Genomic DNA, 19,962 nt, shown 5'->3' with positions numbered 1-19,962 from the left:
GTGTGAGGATGAATCTTGTGAGTTGTAACACTGACTCAGAGGCGCCCCCATTGGCCTCAAGGTGCGCCTGGCAGGCAGTCAGTGCCTCTTCAAGTGTTAGGTTGGAATATAAGGATCCCACATTCATGGTGGTCAGGATGGCGCCAGCAGGGAGGGGACCTATGGTTGACAGTTTGTTCAGTAGGTCCGTGGTGTCTTGCAAGTAGCTGGTTGTGTTTCTCACCAGTGGTTTGAGGATGCCTTCCACCCATCCTGATATTCCTTCCGTGAGGGTTCCCATACCTGAGATAATTGGCCTCTCTGGGTTGCCAGCTTTGTGTAGTTTGGAAAGTATGTCAAATATTCAAACCCTGGGGATCTCTGGTACCAAGTCCAAGAGTTTTTTGTGGAATTCACAGACAGATTTCTGATGACCCTTCTCAAATCCCTCACATATTTTTGAGTCGGGTCTTAATCCAGTTTGGTGTAGGATCTAATGTCAGTTTGTGGTCTCCATCAGCTGTCTGTCTGCTTCTTTTGTGTAGTCCAATGTATTGATGAAGATTACGGCACCACCTTTATCTGCAGGCTTAAAAAAAAAAAAAATACTTACCTATTCCTCCCCCATCAGTCTTCTTTCCGCATCTTCTCCTGGATGATCTTCTCCTGCCTCCTGCAGTCCTCCTGGGTCACTTCACCGCAAGCTGTCCGATTCTTCTTCCTGTGATGTTACGTTCATTATCAGCATTCTCCTTCCTGCAGGTCAGTATACCCGGTCACTGGTGATGTATCGTTCACTGTCTTGCAGGGAATGCTGAATCCTATGCAGCACTATTGCTGAGACTGCGCACACATGCGCATACGAAGACAAGGCAGTAACCTGGCATTCCCTGCTAGGCAGTGAATGCTACATCACCAGTGACTGAGTACACTGACCTACCGGAAGCAGAATGTAACGAATGGACGCTGCATCACAAGAAGAAGAGGATCCGTCCAGGCTGGAGATGACCCGGGGAACTGGAGGAGACAGAAGATCGGTGAGGAGAAGATGCAGTAAAAAGACTGAAGAGGGAGGAATAAGTAGGTATTGATTTTCTTTTCCTAATGACAGAATCCATTTAGTGGTGATCTGATTGTTGTTTGAGTGAATAGATGGCCCTTCCATCCTGCATATTGATGTTAGATGCTTCCTTTTTCGGCATGTCTAGTAGAGTAGATCGCACCGCATGTCTAGTAGAGTAGATCGCACCACATGTCTAAACAGTTTTATTTTACCACTGAAAATCAAGGTGGAAGTGCCTGACACTAGGGGGCTCCTGTTCAGCACTTTTGCCATTGGGCATTGGCTTCTCTAGTAACAGGGATGTAAGGACACAGAAGGCCACAGAGGGGCAAGTATTCAGATGCTGCATGGGAAGTGTGGGAGAGGAAGCCCCGGTCAGCACCGTACTGACAGAATGGCCGGCTCAGGACCGACTTCCCACCTCTACGTGGACTGCAAACAGCAGGGCAGCAGAAAAACAGAAAACCTACATGGAAAAATGTACTGATAGAACTAAAGGTGGATGCAAAACAGCAGCCAAAGAAGACCTGGGGCAACTTCTGAAACATTTTTTGAAACTCAAGTACGTTTTAATCCTACATTTACCTAGATTGCCTAAAAAACTCAAAAACAAATTGACCGATCTGGAGGATAGAAGTAGACGTAACAACGTCAAATTTAGAGGCATACCCGAAAGTGTCGCTCAGGCTGACTTAAAAAAATTTTCTCGCCAACCTAATAAAGCAACTTCTCCCAAATTCCACAGAACAAGACTGCATACAGGACAGAGCCCACAGATTAGCAAAACCAAGCTTTCTCCCGGATTCGATCCCGCGCGACGTGATCGCGAGAATCCATTTTTTCCATATAAAACAAGCCCTAATGTCAGCCGCTAGAGCCTCCAATCCCCTTCCACCTCCATTCTCTACCATCAAGCTTTTTACTGACCTTTCCCAAGCGACAATACAAGCCAGGAAAGCCTTCTCCCAAGTCACATCAGCTTTGCGAACCGCCAAAATACCCTATAAATGGGGTTTTCCAGTCAAACTAATCATCCACAAGAACAACACAATTCAAATAATTTCTTCTCCAGAAGATGGTGCCAAATTTTATCTAAATGGGATATTCCCCTATCAGAAGTACAACCTTCATCTAAATCTCAAAAGCCACCCAAAGCCTCTAATCGCCGTACGCTACCCTCCACTCCTCATTGAAGGAAATAGATTACCTCCAAAGACCTTCTTCTTTAGGTCTGTCTCACATGCTGGACTCCCAAAATTCTCACCACAAGATAAAAGGCTATTGTCTATGTGCCGAACTTTCCCCCCCCCCCCAATGCACCAGGTTTCAAGACCTGCTCTTCTGTTTTGTTTCTCTTGTTCTTATTTACAGGTCGCTAACCAACCTTCCAGAATCTGCTTAGCAAGAAACGTATTCCCACTACCTTCCTCAAGAAGACCTGTTTCTGTGTTTTGTAAGTTTTACTATCTTTGTATCATATGTTATTTCTGCTGCCTTGCTAACTCCACTCTCAATGCAAACACCAAACACTTGCAATGTCAATCAATATTTGCTCACTAAATGTCAAGGGACTTAACTCTCCCTTTAAGAGAGCGATGGTTTGGAAATACGCTAGGTCAGCAAATATTGACATGCTATGTCTCCAGGAAACACATTTTACACAACATTCATCTCCCAAATGTATTAACTAATCCTATCCAAATATCTTTTCTGCAAATGCCTCAAAAAAACATGCAGGCGTGTTGATAGCCTTCAGGGACAATTTACATTTTTCCTTGAAGGACTCAATCTCTGACACAAAAGGCAGATACGTTATTCTGTTTTGCACTCTCAATGAGACCCCATTAACATTAGTGAACGTTTATGCGCCCAACAAAAAACAAATCTCCTTCTTAAATAAATGAATCAAAAAAGTTTAAAAAAACCCAAATAGGGAAGCTGATTCTCTGTGGAGATTTCAATGTTACCCCAGACAAACAATTAGACTCCACAGCACAAACAAGAATGGCCCCAGGGCTTCAGCCCTAGCTTCATAAAGAAGGACTCTACGATTCCTTCAGATGTTGGAATTCTTCCTCAAGAGAATTCACCTATTACTCTCCGAGACACCAAACTTATTCAAGGATCGATCTTCTGTTAATCGATAGATGGACCCTTGCTTTGGTCACAAACTCGACAATAGGTACCATTACGTGGTCAGATCATGCCCCAATTTATTTAAAGCCTAATATTAATGCTCCCTTTAATCCAACCAGAATATGGTGCAACGATATAAACTTGCTCAATTCTCCTACCTATCAAAAAACAATTAAAAATGCCTTAGATGAATATTTTAGCACCAATGCCACCCCTGATATAAACCATTTTACATTGTGGTGTGCTCACAAAGCTGTAATTAGGGGGGTCCTAATTAAACTAAAAATCCAAGAAAGGAAAAATAAACAGGCAAAAATTGACCACCTGCTAAACAATATTAGAAAGCTAGTAAAAGTGCAAAAGGACTCTTCTCAAAACAACCTTCACCAAGAACTAACCGCCCTAAGAAAAGAGCTAAGGAAGACCCTATTAGATACTTATAACAGAAACATCACCTTCCTCAAAGCTAATTATTACTATTCATATATTGACAAGCCCTCAAAACTAATGGCCAACTTAGCAAAAAAAAAGACGGGTCAAGGCTAAAATCCCCTATTTAAATCATGCTAAAGACCCCGCCCAAAAAATTACCCAACCCCAACAAATAGCAGAACAATTTAGAACCTTTTATGCCAACCTCTGTGTCCTTATTTAGGTTATAAACACTCCCCAATCAACTATAACTTCCATAAAAGAATTTTTAGACCCTGTGTCCCTCCCCTCCTTGGCCTCACAAAATGAGTCCCTAAACAACCCAATATCCAACCCAGAAATTACCAGAGCTCTCAAGAGTCTAAAAAATCCCAAGTCCCCTGGCCCTGATGGCCTGTCCAACGAATATTATAAAATATTCGCCTCTTCCCTCTCTCCTCACTTGGCATCCATATTTCACGAATCAATCTACAAAGGAGAAATGCTAGAAGAGATGTTGCAAGCCACAATAATTACCATACCAAAGCCAGGAAGAACTACCACTTCTCCGGCGAACTTCAGGCCCATCTCGCTTATCAATACTGATACGAAATTATATTCAAAAATACTAGCAAATAGGCTGCTAAGACTACTACCAATGATCATAGACAATGATCAAGTGGGCTTCACGAGGGGCAGGAATGCAACAGACGGTGCACGAAGAGTCCAGAAGCTACTGGAATTAACCCACTCGAGTCGGACGCCTTCTCACTTCCTTTCCCTGGACGCAGAGAAGGCGTTCGATAGAGTCCGCTGGGAGTTTGCCTTCGCTGTCCTCCATAAATTCGGTGTGGGAGATAGCTTCCTTCGAGCGGTCTAGGCCCTTTACGTGAAGCCCTCTGCCAGGGTTCTGGTTGACGGAGCCCTGTCCTCAGTGTTCCTTTTATTACTAATAATTAAAATAAGGAAGAACAAACACATACATGTATGGTGTAAAATTTAGAGAAATGTACTCTAATTAGTGCCACTTTAGTATGAAGACTAATCAAGTTGAGTGACAAAAATTAGCGCTCAACTATTGTGTATTGTTAGTCTGGAAAGACAAAAGATTCTTTAGATAATTCAAAAATTATTATTGCGCAGGAGTTGTCCTGATAGCAAAGGACGAAATAATGCAGAAAACCTGAGCGATTATATAAGCCTACGCGTTTCCCGCACAACATGGGTTCTTCAGGGGCTCAGATACAGTGATTTTAGTCCAAGGTACTAGACTAACTAGTGGCTTAGAGAGATCTCCTGATCTTATATAGAGGTTAAGAAGTCCCGCCTCTAGGTGGGAGTGTCACCTTGATAATCAATCACGATTGTTTGGCTCATGTGTCATGAACTCCGTTGCTATGGTGATAAAAAAGCTTCACCACAGAATATATGTGTATTGTGATATATATATATATATATATATATATATATATATATATATATCAAGCTCGGTGGTCTAGTGGTGATGCCCACATATTCAATATACTAACCAGTGGGATCATATAGCCAGACGATGTGTCAGATCGCTTTTGGAACCTAACTTAGCATGACAGGTACTAATTCTGGGCGTCTCCGTTGCTGTTACGTAGCGGCGTACATGCATGGCGTGTCGTCACCACGTAATGGTCATGTGATACAGCTCGTTTGTCACCATGGTAGCGTTGTTACACAGCGGCGTTCATAGTGGCGTGATGTCACCGCATAGTGGTCATGTGCTGCAGCCCGTTTGTCACCATGGTAGCGCGGGCATGCCGGCATCATGTCCGCTGCGTCTCGTAGCTCCAGGAGAGTAGCGCATGCGCGCTATGATAGTTAGACGCTGGAGGCACGTCCGATGACGTCATCACGTGATTGCGTGCATGTGTCACGTGATAGATTACGTAGAGGCAGTGTCAAAGTCCAGTGACAGCTGCTTATTGGTTAGGACGGAGAGGCTGTGTTAGAGATACTCTGACGGCTAATTAGTGATAGATATAACAGCGTGACATAGATACAAATAATGAGCAGGCATATTATAACCCAGCAATTCTCTAAGTAGTAGCGATATGATCGCTCCAGGGGTTATTGTTTTAATGTGCCTAAACTGTTAATTTATTGATATATCATCCCGCATCTAGATTAAAATGTGATATTTAGATCATAGTGGGGAGTAATGTGCATATAAGCAGGACGATGATCCAATAAGACAGTCGCGCTGTAAATCCCATCAGTTCTTTTGAAAAGTGAATCATATGGATAATAACATTAAAGTCCTAGTTACGATGATCACATTAGCTGTCCATCTCTAAAGACAGTTTTGATGAAACTTATAATAGGTGAGTATACGATATTAAGGAGGTATAATGTACAGCGTATTATATAAAGTAGGTATCCGAAATATGGAGATCTGTGTGATAGTTTATATAGGGGATCGTGATATATCTAGATTCCAATATATCCAAGGTTTCAATTGATAATTATACTCAGATGACGTTTACTCAAATTTGTCGTGAATACAGAGAAAGATACTGATAAAAGTAATCAGAGTGTTTGGCTCTTCTGATAATTGATTACTCCAAATGTCTCACTGACAGCACTGACCGGCAAGGTGTCTCGATTAGATAAAGCAGTTAAAGGATAGCTGTTCATTGAGTCCTGTGGGGGCAACTGACTGGATTCGGAAGATCCAGCTGACCTCTTTTTGTAATAGGAGTCTATTTGTGTCGCCACGTCGTCCATCCTGGCGAATGCATTCTATGCCCTGAAACTGAATCTGGGTTTCATCCCCCATGGACATCCCAGATGTGTGTGGATACAGGTGTCGGCTCGTTCCGTCGTATGTTGCCTATGTGGGCAAGAATACGACGGAGAAATTGTTGGTCCGTCTTGCCCACATAGTTCATTGGGCAGGAGCAAGTGGCTAAATACACAACATTCTTAGAGCGGCAATTAATGAATTCTCGATTGCAGTATTCAGTGGATGTTGAAGCGCTCCGAAAAATAGGGCTTTTTTTTTTAATAAAAGGGCATGCTGCACACCCAGAGCATGGAAAAGTGCCCTTTAAGTTGTGTCTTCCCAGCCACATGCTTGCAGGGATTTCGGGCTTAAGATAGCTATTTACGAGCCGGTCCCATAAGTTGCGACCTCTCCTGAAAGTAATTAGTGGCGACTAATTAGAGGGTAGTATGTCACATATGTCCTCGTTGTCTTTCAGAATGTCCCAAAAACTGCTGAGAATCCTTTTGGCTGCAGAGGACCCAGTATCATAGGTCCCGATAATTCTGGTGATGTTATTGTCCTCTTTTGTACGGGGTTGTAGTAATTCAGCTCGGTTTTTGCTAGCTGCAAAGTTATAGGCCTCTGAGACAATGGTCTCTAGGTAACCTCTTTGTGTGAATCTGGAGGACAATTTTTTTTCCTTCAGCTATAAATTCGCTTTCAGAGGAACAATTTCTGCGTATACGCAAGAATTGGCCTTTAGGAATCCCTTTGCGGAGTGGGTATGGGTGATGACTGCCCCAGGTCAAAAGGGAATTAATTGCCATAGATTTGCGAAATGTTGTAGTGGACAGAGTTCCATCTGATTCTTTCGAGATCCTAAGATCCAGGAAGGTAATCGTTTTTTCGTCGCATTCAGCCGTAAATCGCAAATTGAGATTGTTACCATTCAATTTGTCGATAAAGGTGGCAAAGTTGTTTTTTGTGCCAGACCAAAGTATGAAGATATCATCTATGTATCTTGCCCACATGATGATATTGTTAGTAAATAGATGATTCTCTTCAAAAAATATGTGCCTCTCTTCCCACCAGCGCAGGACAAACGGGCTGCAGCACATGACCACTACGCGGTGATGTCACACCACATATGTACGCCGCTACGTAACAACGCTACCATGGTGACAAACGAGCTGCAGCACATGACTATTACGTGGTGACTAGAGATGAGCGAACGTACTCGGATAAGGACTACTCGTCCGAGTAATGTGCCTTATCCGAGTACTGCTGTACTCGTCTTCAAAGATTCGGGGCGCTCCGCTGCTGAGTCGCAGCGGGGAGCGGGGCAGAGCGGCCGGGAGAGAAGGAGAGAAAGATCTCCCCTCCGTTCCTCCCCGCTCTCCCCTGCAGCTCCCCGCTCCGCAGCGCGTCCCGAATCTTTGAAGACGAGTACAGCAGTACTCGGATAAGGCACATTACTCGGACGAGTAGTCCTTATCCGAGTACATTCGCTCATCTCTAGTGGTGACGTCACACCACGCATGTACGCCGCTACGTAACAGCGACGGAGACGCCCAGAATTAGTACCTGTCATGCTAAGTTAGGTTCCAAAAGCGATCTGACACATCGTCTGGCTATATGATCCCACTGGTTAGTATATTGAATATGTGGGCATCACCACTAGACCACCGAGCTTGATATATATATATATATATATATATATATATATCACAATACACATATATTCTGTGGTGAAGCTTTTTTATCACCATAGCAATGGAGTTCATGACACATGAGCCAAACAACCGTGATTGGTTATCAAGGTGACACTCCCACCTAGAGGCGGGACTTCTTAACCTCTATATAAGATCAGGAGATCTGTGTGTTCATTATGCTGTCAGCCCACCACCAGGACTGACATGCCGCCGTTTTTTTCATTTATTTTGTTTCTATCTTATTATTGAGCTCCTATCTGAGGACCTTAGTATTAATTTTAATTTTGAGCTTTAACAGATACCGGCTATGACTATATCTTATATACATTGAAGTCTCTGGCTAGATTCTGAATGGAACAAATTCTAACGGCTTAATTGTGACCAGGAACCACAATCCCGGTCCTAATTTATTTAGGAGAATAGATTTATTCTTATCTTACTCCTTCTTACCTCATTTCTTACCATCTCTGTGAAATATCAGATAGCTTGAGGTTTTATTTAGATATACGTATCTCTCTAAGCCACTATTCAGTCTAGTACCTTGGACTAAAATCACTGTATCTGAACCCCTGAAGAACCCACGTAGTGGGGGAAACGCGTAGGATTATATAATCGCTCAGGTTTTCTGCATTATGTCGTCCGTTGCTATCAGGACGACTCCTGCGCAATAATAATTTTTTAATTATCCAAAGAATCTTTTTTCTTTCCAGACTAACAATACACAATAGTTGAGCGCTAATTTTTGTCACTCAACTTGATTAGTCTTCATACTAAAGTGGCACTAATTAGAGTACATTTCTCTAAATTTTACACCAGACATGTATGTGTTTGTTCTTCCTTATTTTAATTATTAGTAATAAAAGTTATTTTCTAATATTATTAGTTTGAAGGTCCATGTAGTAAGCCTCTCGAAATTAATTATTTGGACTCATACTGCCTTTGCGAAATTCTCGTCCTCAGTGTTCCCAATTACTAATGGGACCCCCCAGGGTTGCCCCCTCTCGCCCTATTGTTTGTCACACTAATAGAGCCCTTGGCGGAAATGATCAGAATGTCCCCAACAATCAAAGGCATCCCAGTCGGCCTGAGACAATATAAAATCGGCCTCTTTGCTGATGATGTCCTTATATCAATAACTGATCCCATAAACTCTTTAAGAAGCGTATACAAATGCATTCTTCAATTCAGCCAAGCCTCATTTTACAAACTTAATCTAGATAAATCCCAAATTATGGGTTTCAATATAGACAACACATTAAAACATGACATTCAGAAAGAATTTCCCTTCCAATGGAAACAAAAAATTCCCTACCTAGGGATCACACTTTGCAATTCCATATCAGAAATTGTCTCCACAAGTACAGACCCGCTTTTTGCCTCTCTCAAAAAAGAACTCGAAGAGTTGGGGAAAAAAGAACCCTCATAGTTCGGTAGAATGACTCTCTTCAAAATGTTAATTTTACCAAAGATGCTTGACCTTTTCCGCACATTGTCCTTCCCGATCCCTCAAAATACAATTACCAACTTTCAAAGAAAGCTACTAAACTTCATTTGGAACAACAAAAAACCCAGACTTGCTGCTTCTATTTTATACCTTCATAGGAAACAAGGAGGCCTAGGGGTCCCTAACCTACAAGCCTACTATAACGCGACTATCTTGAACCAGTCGGTTACCTGGCTAAAAGACTCACAACTCCCGTCCTGGTACTTCATAGAAAGACACAGAAATCATAATAAATCTCTAAATTCTCTCATAAAAGCCTCAATACTGAGTATCCTACACCCAGAGATCCCACGTCTACTGCACGTTCAAACCCTTTCACCTTTAATGTTGACTACTCTACATTGCTGGAATCTTCGGACATACAAATTCAAATCTACTACCAAAGGCTCTCTAACAAACCTCCCCTTAGAGATCCTTCTCTACTTTATACAAGACCTAAATCTCAAAGAGTGGTTTCAAAACGGAATCAGATTTAGACTTTCTCCCTCTAGGAGATCAGAGATATCTACTTATCGGACCATCAAATCCAAATTTAACTTACCAGACTAAGAGTTTTTCTCCTACCTAAAAATATCCTCGTTCCTTCGCAACTCCCAACTAGGAAAATGTACCTTCCCCAAAGAACTAGAAATTTTGTTCCACAAATGTACAAACTCTCTAAGGAGAGTCTTCTACGATACCATCGCGGGCAATATGAACAACATAAAAAAAATACATCTATTAAACTGGGAATATGATTTACGAAAAACGTTCCACACAACACAATGGTTGAAGTCTTTTGATAGAGCAAACAAAGCCACTCTCTCAGCAGGTCTTCTTCAAACCCATTATTAAGTGTTAACTAGGTACTATACCCCCACAAAACTAGCTAAATGTTTCCCAAATACTAACAAAGAGTGCTGGAGGAAATATGGCGGTGAGGGTTCACTTTATCATCTGTTTTGGGATTGTCCCAAAATCCAAGGTTTCTGGAGAGAGGTATTTGAAGCTATCAGAACTATCTCGGGGGTACGCCCCGCATAATCCCCCCATTTTGCCCTCCTCCTTCTAGACTGTGACTCTCTTCCCCCGGGAAAAAGAATGTGGATATGTCATTTCCTCCTTGCTGCAAAGGGCATTATAGCAAGAAAATGGAAAGAGACTTCTCCTCCCGCTCTGAAGGAATTACTGGACTTAATGTCAGACCACCATTGCTATGAGAGACTCTATGCAAGAAACAATAACTCTTTCTCTAAATTCACAAGCATGTGGAAACCTTGGCAGTATTTTGAGTTAAACTGTTCGTTCTAATTTTACTATAGTTCTAACAGTTATTCCATCCAAATATTCACCTTGTCGCTTTAGTCAAGGATTTTGCTTATGTGGAAGCATGCTAAACTTTGTTCAACAATCTCCATATATCTATCGGTGACTCACTGTTCGTAAAATAGGTTGTTTTTTTTTAACTTCTGTTGGATTCCACTTAACCGTTGGATACTATGTTGTATAATGTAAACCCTGTTTTCATGTATGCTTTGCAAATGTTCAATAAAAAATATATATGTATAAAAAAAAGGAACACAGTGAGCCTAAGGCTGCTGGGAGCAAACAATACTTCAGTGGATTTCTTGATGTGGAGTTTTCACTTGGTCATTTACTTATGTTTTACAGTAAATGTTATGTGATTGATTACCAATATGTACTGTTCATAACGTGCGCAGTATTTGTGTATACTGGAGGGTTGGAGGGTCAGGAGTGCCAGTAATAATTTATGCCATTGTAATCAATTGGTCCTAATTGCTAGAGCATAAAACCAATGCACTTGGCAGCACTCCATTGGTGACATAAACTGGTGATCTACCTATCTTTGATTATAATCATTGTGCATGTGCCTTGCACTGCAACCACTAAGCCTTGTGCCTTGTACTGCAACCATTAAGCCTTACTATTAGTTAAAGACAATTCAAAGCTGTCATCAGTCTCCATGTATACGGCACCTCTCCATCGCCTCCCAGATCATCTGCCCATCATCTCTGTAGTAATAGTTGGGAATAGATTCCAATCCTCGAGCCTTAATGTCCTCCGGTAGACAGAGGGCGCTATAAGTCAACTCCTCCATTGCTTTCTGCACTAAAGGTGGAATCCCCTTTGTACCGATAGCCACAATCTAAGTGTGAAAAAGAAAATAAGTGTAAAGGGGAAATTCCCACAACATACCCCATCCCAATGTTACGGTGTTATCCCTGGTGATCCCCACATGGATATCCACTATATCAGCATACTTTGTACTACAGAACCAGCTATTCATCCATTACTGCCGACAACCAGCCTGTATATCATGTCTGAGAGGTTGTCAGCCCCGCCCCCATCACAGGTTGTATGTATACATATAATGGACTCACTTCATCAAAAATGGTCCGAGGAGCAATGAGATCCCTTCTAGCAAGAGTGTTGATAGCCAGAGTGTAGCGCAGATGAGGGATGAGGAGCTGGAGAAATAATGAGAATCAAGAATGAATCTGGTTGTCGGTTGAGCAGAGATTGTAGAATTGCAGTAGAACAGACAATTAACCAGAGCCGAGCGTCTGACACACGGCCACCATTACTGCAGGGCTCCATTGGTTAAAGATGATCATTCTCCCCGCACAGAGAAGGATTATGAGGAAATACTGTTTGTTCCTCCAGCTGAGAGGCCAGTGGGCTCCTTTCTTGTCTACTGGGTTTGGTTTTCAGGAGATGCCATGAATCAAGCCCACTAACCTTTAGAGATCAGGAAAGGAGATTGTGTACTTGATGGAACCATAATAACACGAGGGTCACAATATGGGCCAGAGTCAATAAGTAAAGACTAGTCAGCTCTTCTACATGTCCTGTCCAGGCTGAGACCCAACCATGGGGTGGATGGCTCGCTCCTCACCTTGTACACCGGGTGGTTACGAGGCAGCTGACGGTTAGTCGCAATACTAAACATTTCAGCAAAGAGGTGGGTGTGGAGCAGGTGATAGATGGCCTGGTGGACCTGGTAGTCAGCATTGTGCACCCAGATCTTGGCCAAGGTCCAGTCCCACTCGGAGTCACTTGGCAGGAAGATCGGTGTCTGTTCTCCTGGATTCTGACCCAACTGTAATGGAAGCAGAGGAAATATCCAGAGAATTTTGATAAAGATGATAAAGTCAATTAAAAATAACCTGTACTCCAGAGCAGCACTCACTATGCTGCTGGTGGAGTCACTGTGTACATACATTACTTATCCTGGACTGCTGCTCAACTACTGTAGTAGACATAATGATTAGTTAGCGTAAAATGTCTATTGATTTGTAATAAGCTAGAAGTATTATGCAGCTGTAGTGATTTAACTCTATAGAGGCTAATGGCTGCATAATTACATTATGGTAATTACTGGACAATGGCATGGTGAAAGAAGTGTGTTTCATAACTTTAGACTGATACAAAGTTTCACAGCAGCCTCTAAGAGTTAAATCACAATACTATATGTATTGCTTGTATTCATCTTGGATGTTTCCCCAGCCCTGCCCCCACACAGAAACTTCTTAAATAACACTGAAACTTCTTAAACAAAGACTGCCACGTACACTGAAATTCCTTTAGCTTGACTGCATGCTAAGAGGACAAAGTCCACACTACATTGGACTTGAGAGAAGGTGGGCAGGGAGGCGGGGAATTCTATATGACGTAGCGAATAAGAATATGTATACGTTACTGATGTAATCTGTTGCACGCCCATAAAGGGCAGGTATTATGTGTTTCAATAAATTAGGGCTCTGGGGATTGTAACTCCAGAGAGAGCTGGTTGAGATTCAAGGCTGATGACTTGTGTCCGATTGGTTTCTTTTCTTATGTGTGCATACTATACAATTAGGAAGCTACAGAATACGCTGAAACCTGCTGGAGGAAAATATGATCCAGTTCAATTGGCGTCCCTGGGTGGGCCGAGTAGATTTCTTTTTATTTCTTCATTCTGGAACGATACAGAGATCGGCAGATAACACGCAGAAGTCAGGGGCCAGAAAATCTACAGAACACGGTAAGATTGCTTTATGTTAATCTACCGATGTGAGATGATTTCTAACTGTTAATCTGCCCATATCTAATCCAGAGTGATAAATAACTGAAAGGCAGGTAATATAGTTCTTTCTACTCGGAAAAAAAACACAGTGTAACCTGTCTAGGGGTATTCTGTATGCTGTGAATGTTGTGTCTGAGATGGTTAAAGTTTGTGTATACAAGACCAAGAGACAGATTCTGTGAGGGTTAATGTGTCAGAAGGGCGGACTTGGCTGTATAAGTCTGAGGGAGCGCGCCCGGGGCGCGCACTCCTATGTAATAGTGCACGGTTTGCGCTATTACACTTGGAGAGGGAGGCCAGGTAAATTTAAAATAGGCATATGCACTTGTATGATCGAGCGTGTTATGTGCTCTCATACGTAAGGAGGGATACGCAGGGTTTAAAATAGGCATATTTACCTGTATGATCGAGCGTGTTATGTTCTCATATGTGAAAAGGGATGCGCGGGGAATTATAGCCGTATTGTGTGTCGGCTGGATAATACTCCAAATATTGTTGAGGTCATTATCACTGAATATAATCGTCAGTCTGTGTGTATAGTCAAAGGACTTGTTTAAAGAATGTGCAGTGTTTGTTACTGAAGGGTTTACTGATAAGAGAGTGGGCTGATGTTAAGCCACTGAGCATTTCCCAGTTAACCCGTCTGTTCCTTTTGTTTTGTGTTTATAGTGTTAATGTGCATTGTGATTTGAAGAAGGCAGATAGAAAAATTCTAGGGCCAGATTGGAGTTCTGTAGAAGGAAATTAGAATGGGAAGGGAAGAGATGGTAGACCCCTTCCATAGGATAATCAGGGAGAGAGATATGATCCTAACGCTGCATATAATCAGTCATTAAAGAATGCGTTTGTAAGTCGAGTAAAGAAGGAAACAGGAGGTTATATAATGAGGTACATGGTTACCCTTAGGATGGGATCAGTGCAGGATGTTTTGGAATATGCAAAACATGTAGAAATGTTTTACAAAGATAAGGATCAGGAAAGTTGCTGAAAGAAAGAAATGTCGGGTTATAGACAGATAAGCAGGACGCCCTAGCACAAAGGAAGGTGCTTTAGATTGCTAGGAGGTGGTGTAATGTAGGAAAGGGATTCAAGAGGAGAGAGTGTAGTGGGGGATGTGTATTGCCTGTATCATAAACAATGTAATGCCTTTGTGTTCACTATAGCCCATCCCTATAATGGCGGCCGCACTTGCAATGTTTAAAACCCCCACATAGTGTGATTCTGCAGCAAGTGTGGTGAGCCCTGCCCCCATCCTGAAGTTACTTCCCCCCATGTGCTCACTTTCAGGGTGTGTGACGTTACTTTCGGCCATTACAATCTGGGACAGGACTAAGCCCCGTGCCTTCCTCCTCCAGCAGCCATCTTGCCTGACCTGGGAGATTTGTAGCCCCGCCCCTTTCTGCCTCTGGCGGCCATCTTGCTGCACTCGGGAGGCCTACATTCGCCAATGCCACTGTAGCCAGTGCTAACATCATGATTGTCTGATGTAAGGTCCTGTTTGGCCAGACTTTGTTACACTCCAAAATGGCTTACTTGGATGTGTGATAAGTTCAGGGAAACAAACCTTTGTTCTTTGTGAAGATGCAGCTTAGGACATAGTAGATGACTAAGCTGGTTTATAGTGTATAGAAGATTGGAGTTGATGCATAGAGGACAGAGGCCAGGGACCCATGAAGAGGGGACGCCCTCTCATGGTGTGTTCCCAGGGGAGAGACGACACCCTCGCCGACAGCACAGCAAAGGCAGCGGCCCTCAAGCCGTGGAAGAAAGATACTGACAGCATGAGTCAGAGGCAAAAACTTTGAACATTGACAAAATTTGGACTTTGATATGCTAAAGACTTTACAGTTATAAGCCAGCAAGGAAGGAAAGGATAAATGGACTAATATGGGAGCAGCAGAAACAGGACAGCGTGTGGTGAACAGTCAACAGCACTTGCCTACCACAGTTCCTGTATCCCATGATGGCCCAGCTGACGCACGGAAAAACCCACCTAGTAAAGCAGCAATGACATTGACGCTTGAAAGAGGACGGGCGACTTCTAGGTTCTCTGTAGCTGCTGCATCATTTGTCCAGTTTAGCATGATCTATGCCATAGGTGAGGCAGGGCAGAAGTAAATTTGCCACATCACACTTGCCGGGACCACTCTACCCATTTCAGGGATTGCAAATTAACTACATTCAGCTCCCACCTGTTGGCAAGTATGAATATGTGCTTGTTGATGATGATGTCTTTGCAGGTTGGAGGCCGATCCTGTTACCAAGGCAAACAAGTAGGTAACCGCAAAGAAGCTCATGAACTAGGTAAACTGTGAATATGGGGTACCAGAGGTGATTCAGAGTCAGACAGAGGTACAAACTTTGCAGGTGAATGTAACATGTCATGTCTGCTCTGGGTGTATTTCAGGCCTTTTACACACTCTACCACCTTTAGAGTAGTGGAAAGGTGGAGAGATGTAGTGGCACGCTAAAAAGTAAGATATTTAAAATGACGCCGAAAATGGGGCTACTTTGAAAAGACTGTCATCCAATAGCCCTATTCAGTGTTAGATATGAACCCAGGGGGGATCATACATTATCTCCCTACGAGATTGTTTGGGCTAGCCCCAAGGCTAGGTCGTTACTATCCTCAGTAGTTACAATTACAATCTGATGTGTTGACTAAGTATGTGATTTCCGTTGTTAAAGAACTAACCAAAGCCTATGCACAGGTGTTCTCTTCCAGACTCAGAGGCAGACACTGGGACACATATCTTGCAGCCTGGGGATTGGGTGTGTGTCAAGAAGTTCCTCAGGAAGCACCCTCTTGAGCTCCGATTTGATGGCCCCTACCAGGTGCTTCTGACTACTGCCACAGCTGTGAAACTAGCCGAAAGACTTACATGGATCCATGCTTCATACTGTAAGAAAGCTTCAGATCCGGGAGACCAGTTTTAGTCATGCTGTGGACATTACTCTGGTTGGGGCTAGTGAGAGAGGAGGGTGGCAACTGGAATCCTTAGTCGGAAGAATATGAGGGTATGGTTACCTTCTGGTATAACTCATCCAACACTCAAGTAGCCGCATATTCCTTCGACTATTGTACTGTGGTCCCGTGTCTAGGTGCAAGATCCCACCGCGGACCAGATTTAGCTCAGTCCAGCTGGTCATATGACTTATATACCCGGGGAATACAATATGTTTGCGCCACTGATAATGTCTGGGGAGAAGACTGCCATTATTGGGGATCAGTGGGATGGAACGCAGGAACAAACTAGTCTTATAAACCGCAAAATGCCTTAAATAAGAAAGATAAGAGCGGGAAATCCCTAATTAGTCGTATAACCCTCCTTGAAAATAATAAGGACAGCGGGTATTGGAAGGCTGAACTTAGTATGTTGCTTGGTTTTAATACGGTTTTTACACTAACCATGGAAAAATCCAAGCCTGGGGGACGGAGGGACTTATAGTCTGGGGACATACCGGTACGGGAGGACAGATCCCTTAGGGAAGTTTAAAATAAGGCATATGGTAGATGCTCCCGAATGGAGGCCTTCACTTAGTCCTGTGCCCATAATTAACCCCCTCCGCCGTAAGATGAAGACCTTAAAGAACATGATGATTATAGCCGACCCTACCTTTGAGGACACCTTGACAGTAGAGACTGGCTACTCTGCCCAGAATCTCTGGTTGGAATGGATGAGGTACAACGCCAACAAGAGCAACAAGTCTAACTGTTGTGTGTGCGGTAGTGCCCGACCACACTCGGGGATGGTCCCTCTGAATCTCCCTGTAGATGCTGAAGAGTGTTTCCTAAGTTTCGTCGTTAGCACTTCCACCAATTACACTGTTTGTGAGAAGTGGAAGAAGGAATACTCTATAACTACTTAAGTGTTTTGCACCGGAGAGAGTATTACTGACTACCCTGGAAACTACACCTGCCATGCAAACGGGCAGGGTGGAGGGAGATTTGTGGGGAACTCACTAATGGGTATTGCTCTTCCTACGGTACGATAGGAGGGGAATGGATGCAGAATCAGGTCCAGTCCTTAGGAGATGTTTACTGGCTTTGTGGAGACATGAGGGGGAGGACCCGTCTGGAAGGTAATTGGACAGGGGAGTGTGCCTTAGTAAAGCCCTTATGCTCCTCCACATCCTGTCAGACAACATTGAGGATAATGAGGTTACCCCCAATAGTTAATTTATCTCGATCCAACTCTGTCTGTGTTTTGTGGTTATCCTGTCATGTTAGTCTATCCTTGTTTTCCGCATAGGTGCGGCGGTTCCTTCCAGTCTTGTCACTAGGTAGTGTAGGGTCAGGGTAGGTGGCCTGGACGTGTTCACCATCAGGACTATCTCCAGGAGGGACATTGGTGTGGGTGAAGATCAGGGAGTCCCACGCCGTGCGTACCTGTGCACACTACTAGTATTGTAACATTACACTAGAGCGAGAAGAGAGGCTCCTGGTGGTAGTTTTGACCTACACGTGTACATTGACGTCATATGACAGCCAGGGGGGGTACCTGACGAGTTTTTAAAATTAGAGACCATGTTAAAGCTGTATTTGAGTCCATTTTTCTGATCATTATGGTAAATAAACGTTGACTGGATTAATTATGTTAATTATAATTAGCAGTGGTTTATAAATTGTACTAGAGACGCCTTATAGGGACTAGTCGACCAACAGGACCTACCTCGACTATGACTTTTCAAAACAGAATGGCCTTAGATATGATTTTAGCTGAAAAAGGGGGGTGTCTGTAATATGATAGGGGAGACTTGTTGTACCTACATCCCAGACAACACGCGACCCACGGGTAAAGACGCAGTTGCCATTAAGAAGCTGACCGCACTAACTAAAAAGAGCTAACCTTTGAGACCAGTACTTGCCATGGATGAGCGGGTGGCAAAGGATCCTGGCTCAGATGGTCATCGCTGTTGTATGTGCACTGATTATCCTTTCCGTTCTACTCTGCTGTGTTATCCCCTGTGTCAGAGAGACCTGTGAAACTGATGCTGGAAAAGCCGCTCCCACAATGAGTTTGCGGGATGCATCCCCAGAAGGAGTGGACAAGTCCTACACCCCCTTGAAGACCCTAAATCGAACCTTCAACGTGCTCCAGTTATAGGCTCACGCGCAGAGAACTGTGAAAATTTGACGGGACGGGATAGACATTTTAGGATAGACATGATAATTAGTCAGTGTAAAATGTCTATTGATTTGTAATAAACTAGAAGTATTAAGCAGATGTAGTGATTTAACTCTGTAGAGGCTAATGGCTGCATTATTTCATTATGGTAATTGCTGGACAATGGCATGGTGAAAGATGTGTGTTTTATAACTTTAGACTGATACAAAGTTTCACAGCAGCCTCTAAGAGTTAAATCACAATACTATATGTATTGCTTGTATTCATCTTGGATGTTTCCCCAGCCCTGCCCCCACACAGAAACTTCTTAAATAACACTGAAACTTCTTAAACAAAGACTGCCACATACACTGAAATTCCTTTAGCTTGACTGCATGCTAAGAGGACAAAGTCCACACTACATTGGACTTGAGAGAAAGTGGGCAGGGAGGCGGGGAATTCTATATGACCCAGCGAATAAGAATATGTATACGTTACTGATGTAATCTGTTGCACGCCCATAAAGGGCAGGTATTATGTGTTTCAATAAATTAGGGCTCTGGGGAACTCCAGAGAGAGATGGTTGAGATTCAAGGCTGATGGCTTGTGTCCGATTGGTTTCTTTTATTATGTGTGCACACTATACAATTAGGAAGCTACAGAATACCCTGAAACCTGCTGGAGGAAAATATGATCCAGTTCACTACATCCTGTATTATACTCCAGAGCTGCACTCACTGTTCTGCTGGTGGAGTCACTGTGTACATATATTACTTAACCTGTACTGACACTGAGTTACATCCTATATTATACTCCAGAGCTGCACTCACTATTCTGCTGGTGGAGTCCCTGTGTACATACATAACTTATCCTGTACTGCTCCTGAGTTCCATCCTGTAGTATAACCCAGAGCTGCACTCACTATTCTGCTGGTGGAGTCACTGTGTACATACATTACTTATCCTGTACTGACCCTGAGTTACATCCTGTATTATACTCCAGAGCTGCACTCACTATTCTTCTGCTGGTGGAGTCACCATGTACATACATTACTTATCCTGTACTGCTCCTGAGTTCCATCCTGTAGTATAACTCAGAGCTGCACTCACTATTCTGCTGGTGGAGTCACTGTGTACATACATTACTTATCCTGTACTGATCCTGAGTTACATCCTGTATTATACCCCAGAGCTGCACTCACTATTCTGCTGGTGGAGTCACTGTGTACATATATTACTTATCCTGT

General features: G+C 43.1%; 1 protein-coding gene across 5 annotated transcripts in view; it reads right to left on the bottom strand.

Moving 5' to 3' along the window:
• LOC136591716 (polyunsaturated fatty acid lipoxygenase ALOX15B-like) overlaps positions 1-19,962 on the bottom strand; it is a 127,898-nt gene that overhangs the window by 12,258 nt on the left and 95,678 nt on the right. For all 5 annotated transcript variants that reach the window (XM_066588546.1, XM_066588547.1, XM_066588545.1 and 2 more), the window contains 3 exons: positions 12,439-12,642; positions 11,924-12,010; positions 11,519-11,688 (listed from right to left, as the gene is read on the bottom strand). In XM_066588546.1, the coding sequence (XP_066444643.1) occupies positions 11,519-11,688; positions 11,924-12,010; positions 12,439-12,642 (461 nt within the window). The remainder of the gene's footprint in view (positions 1-11,518; positions 11,689-11,923; positions 12,011-12,438; positions 12,643-19,962) is intronic.

The sequence above is a fragment of the Eleutherodactylus coqui genome, chromosome 1 (assembly GCF_035609145.1).
Source record: "Eleutherodactylus coqui strain aEleCoq1 chromosome 1, aEleCoq1.hap1, whole genome shotgun sequence".
In the NCBI taxonomy this organism is placed as follows: Eukaryota; Metazoa; Chordata; class Amphibia; order Anura; family Eleutherodactylidae; genus Eleutherodactylus; species Eleutherodactylus coqui.
The sequence above is the reverse complement of the archived record's forward strand: the minus strand, read 5'-3'. Positions and strand labels throughout refer to the sequence as shown.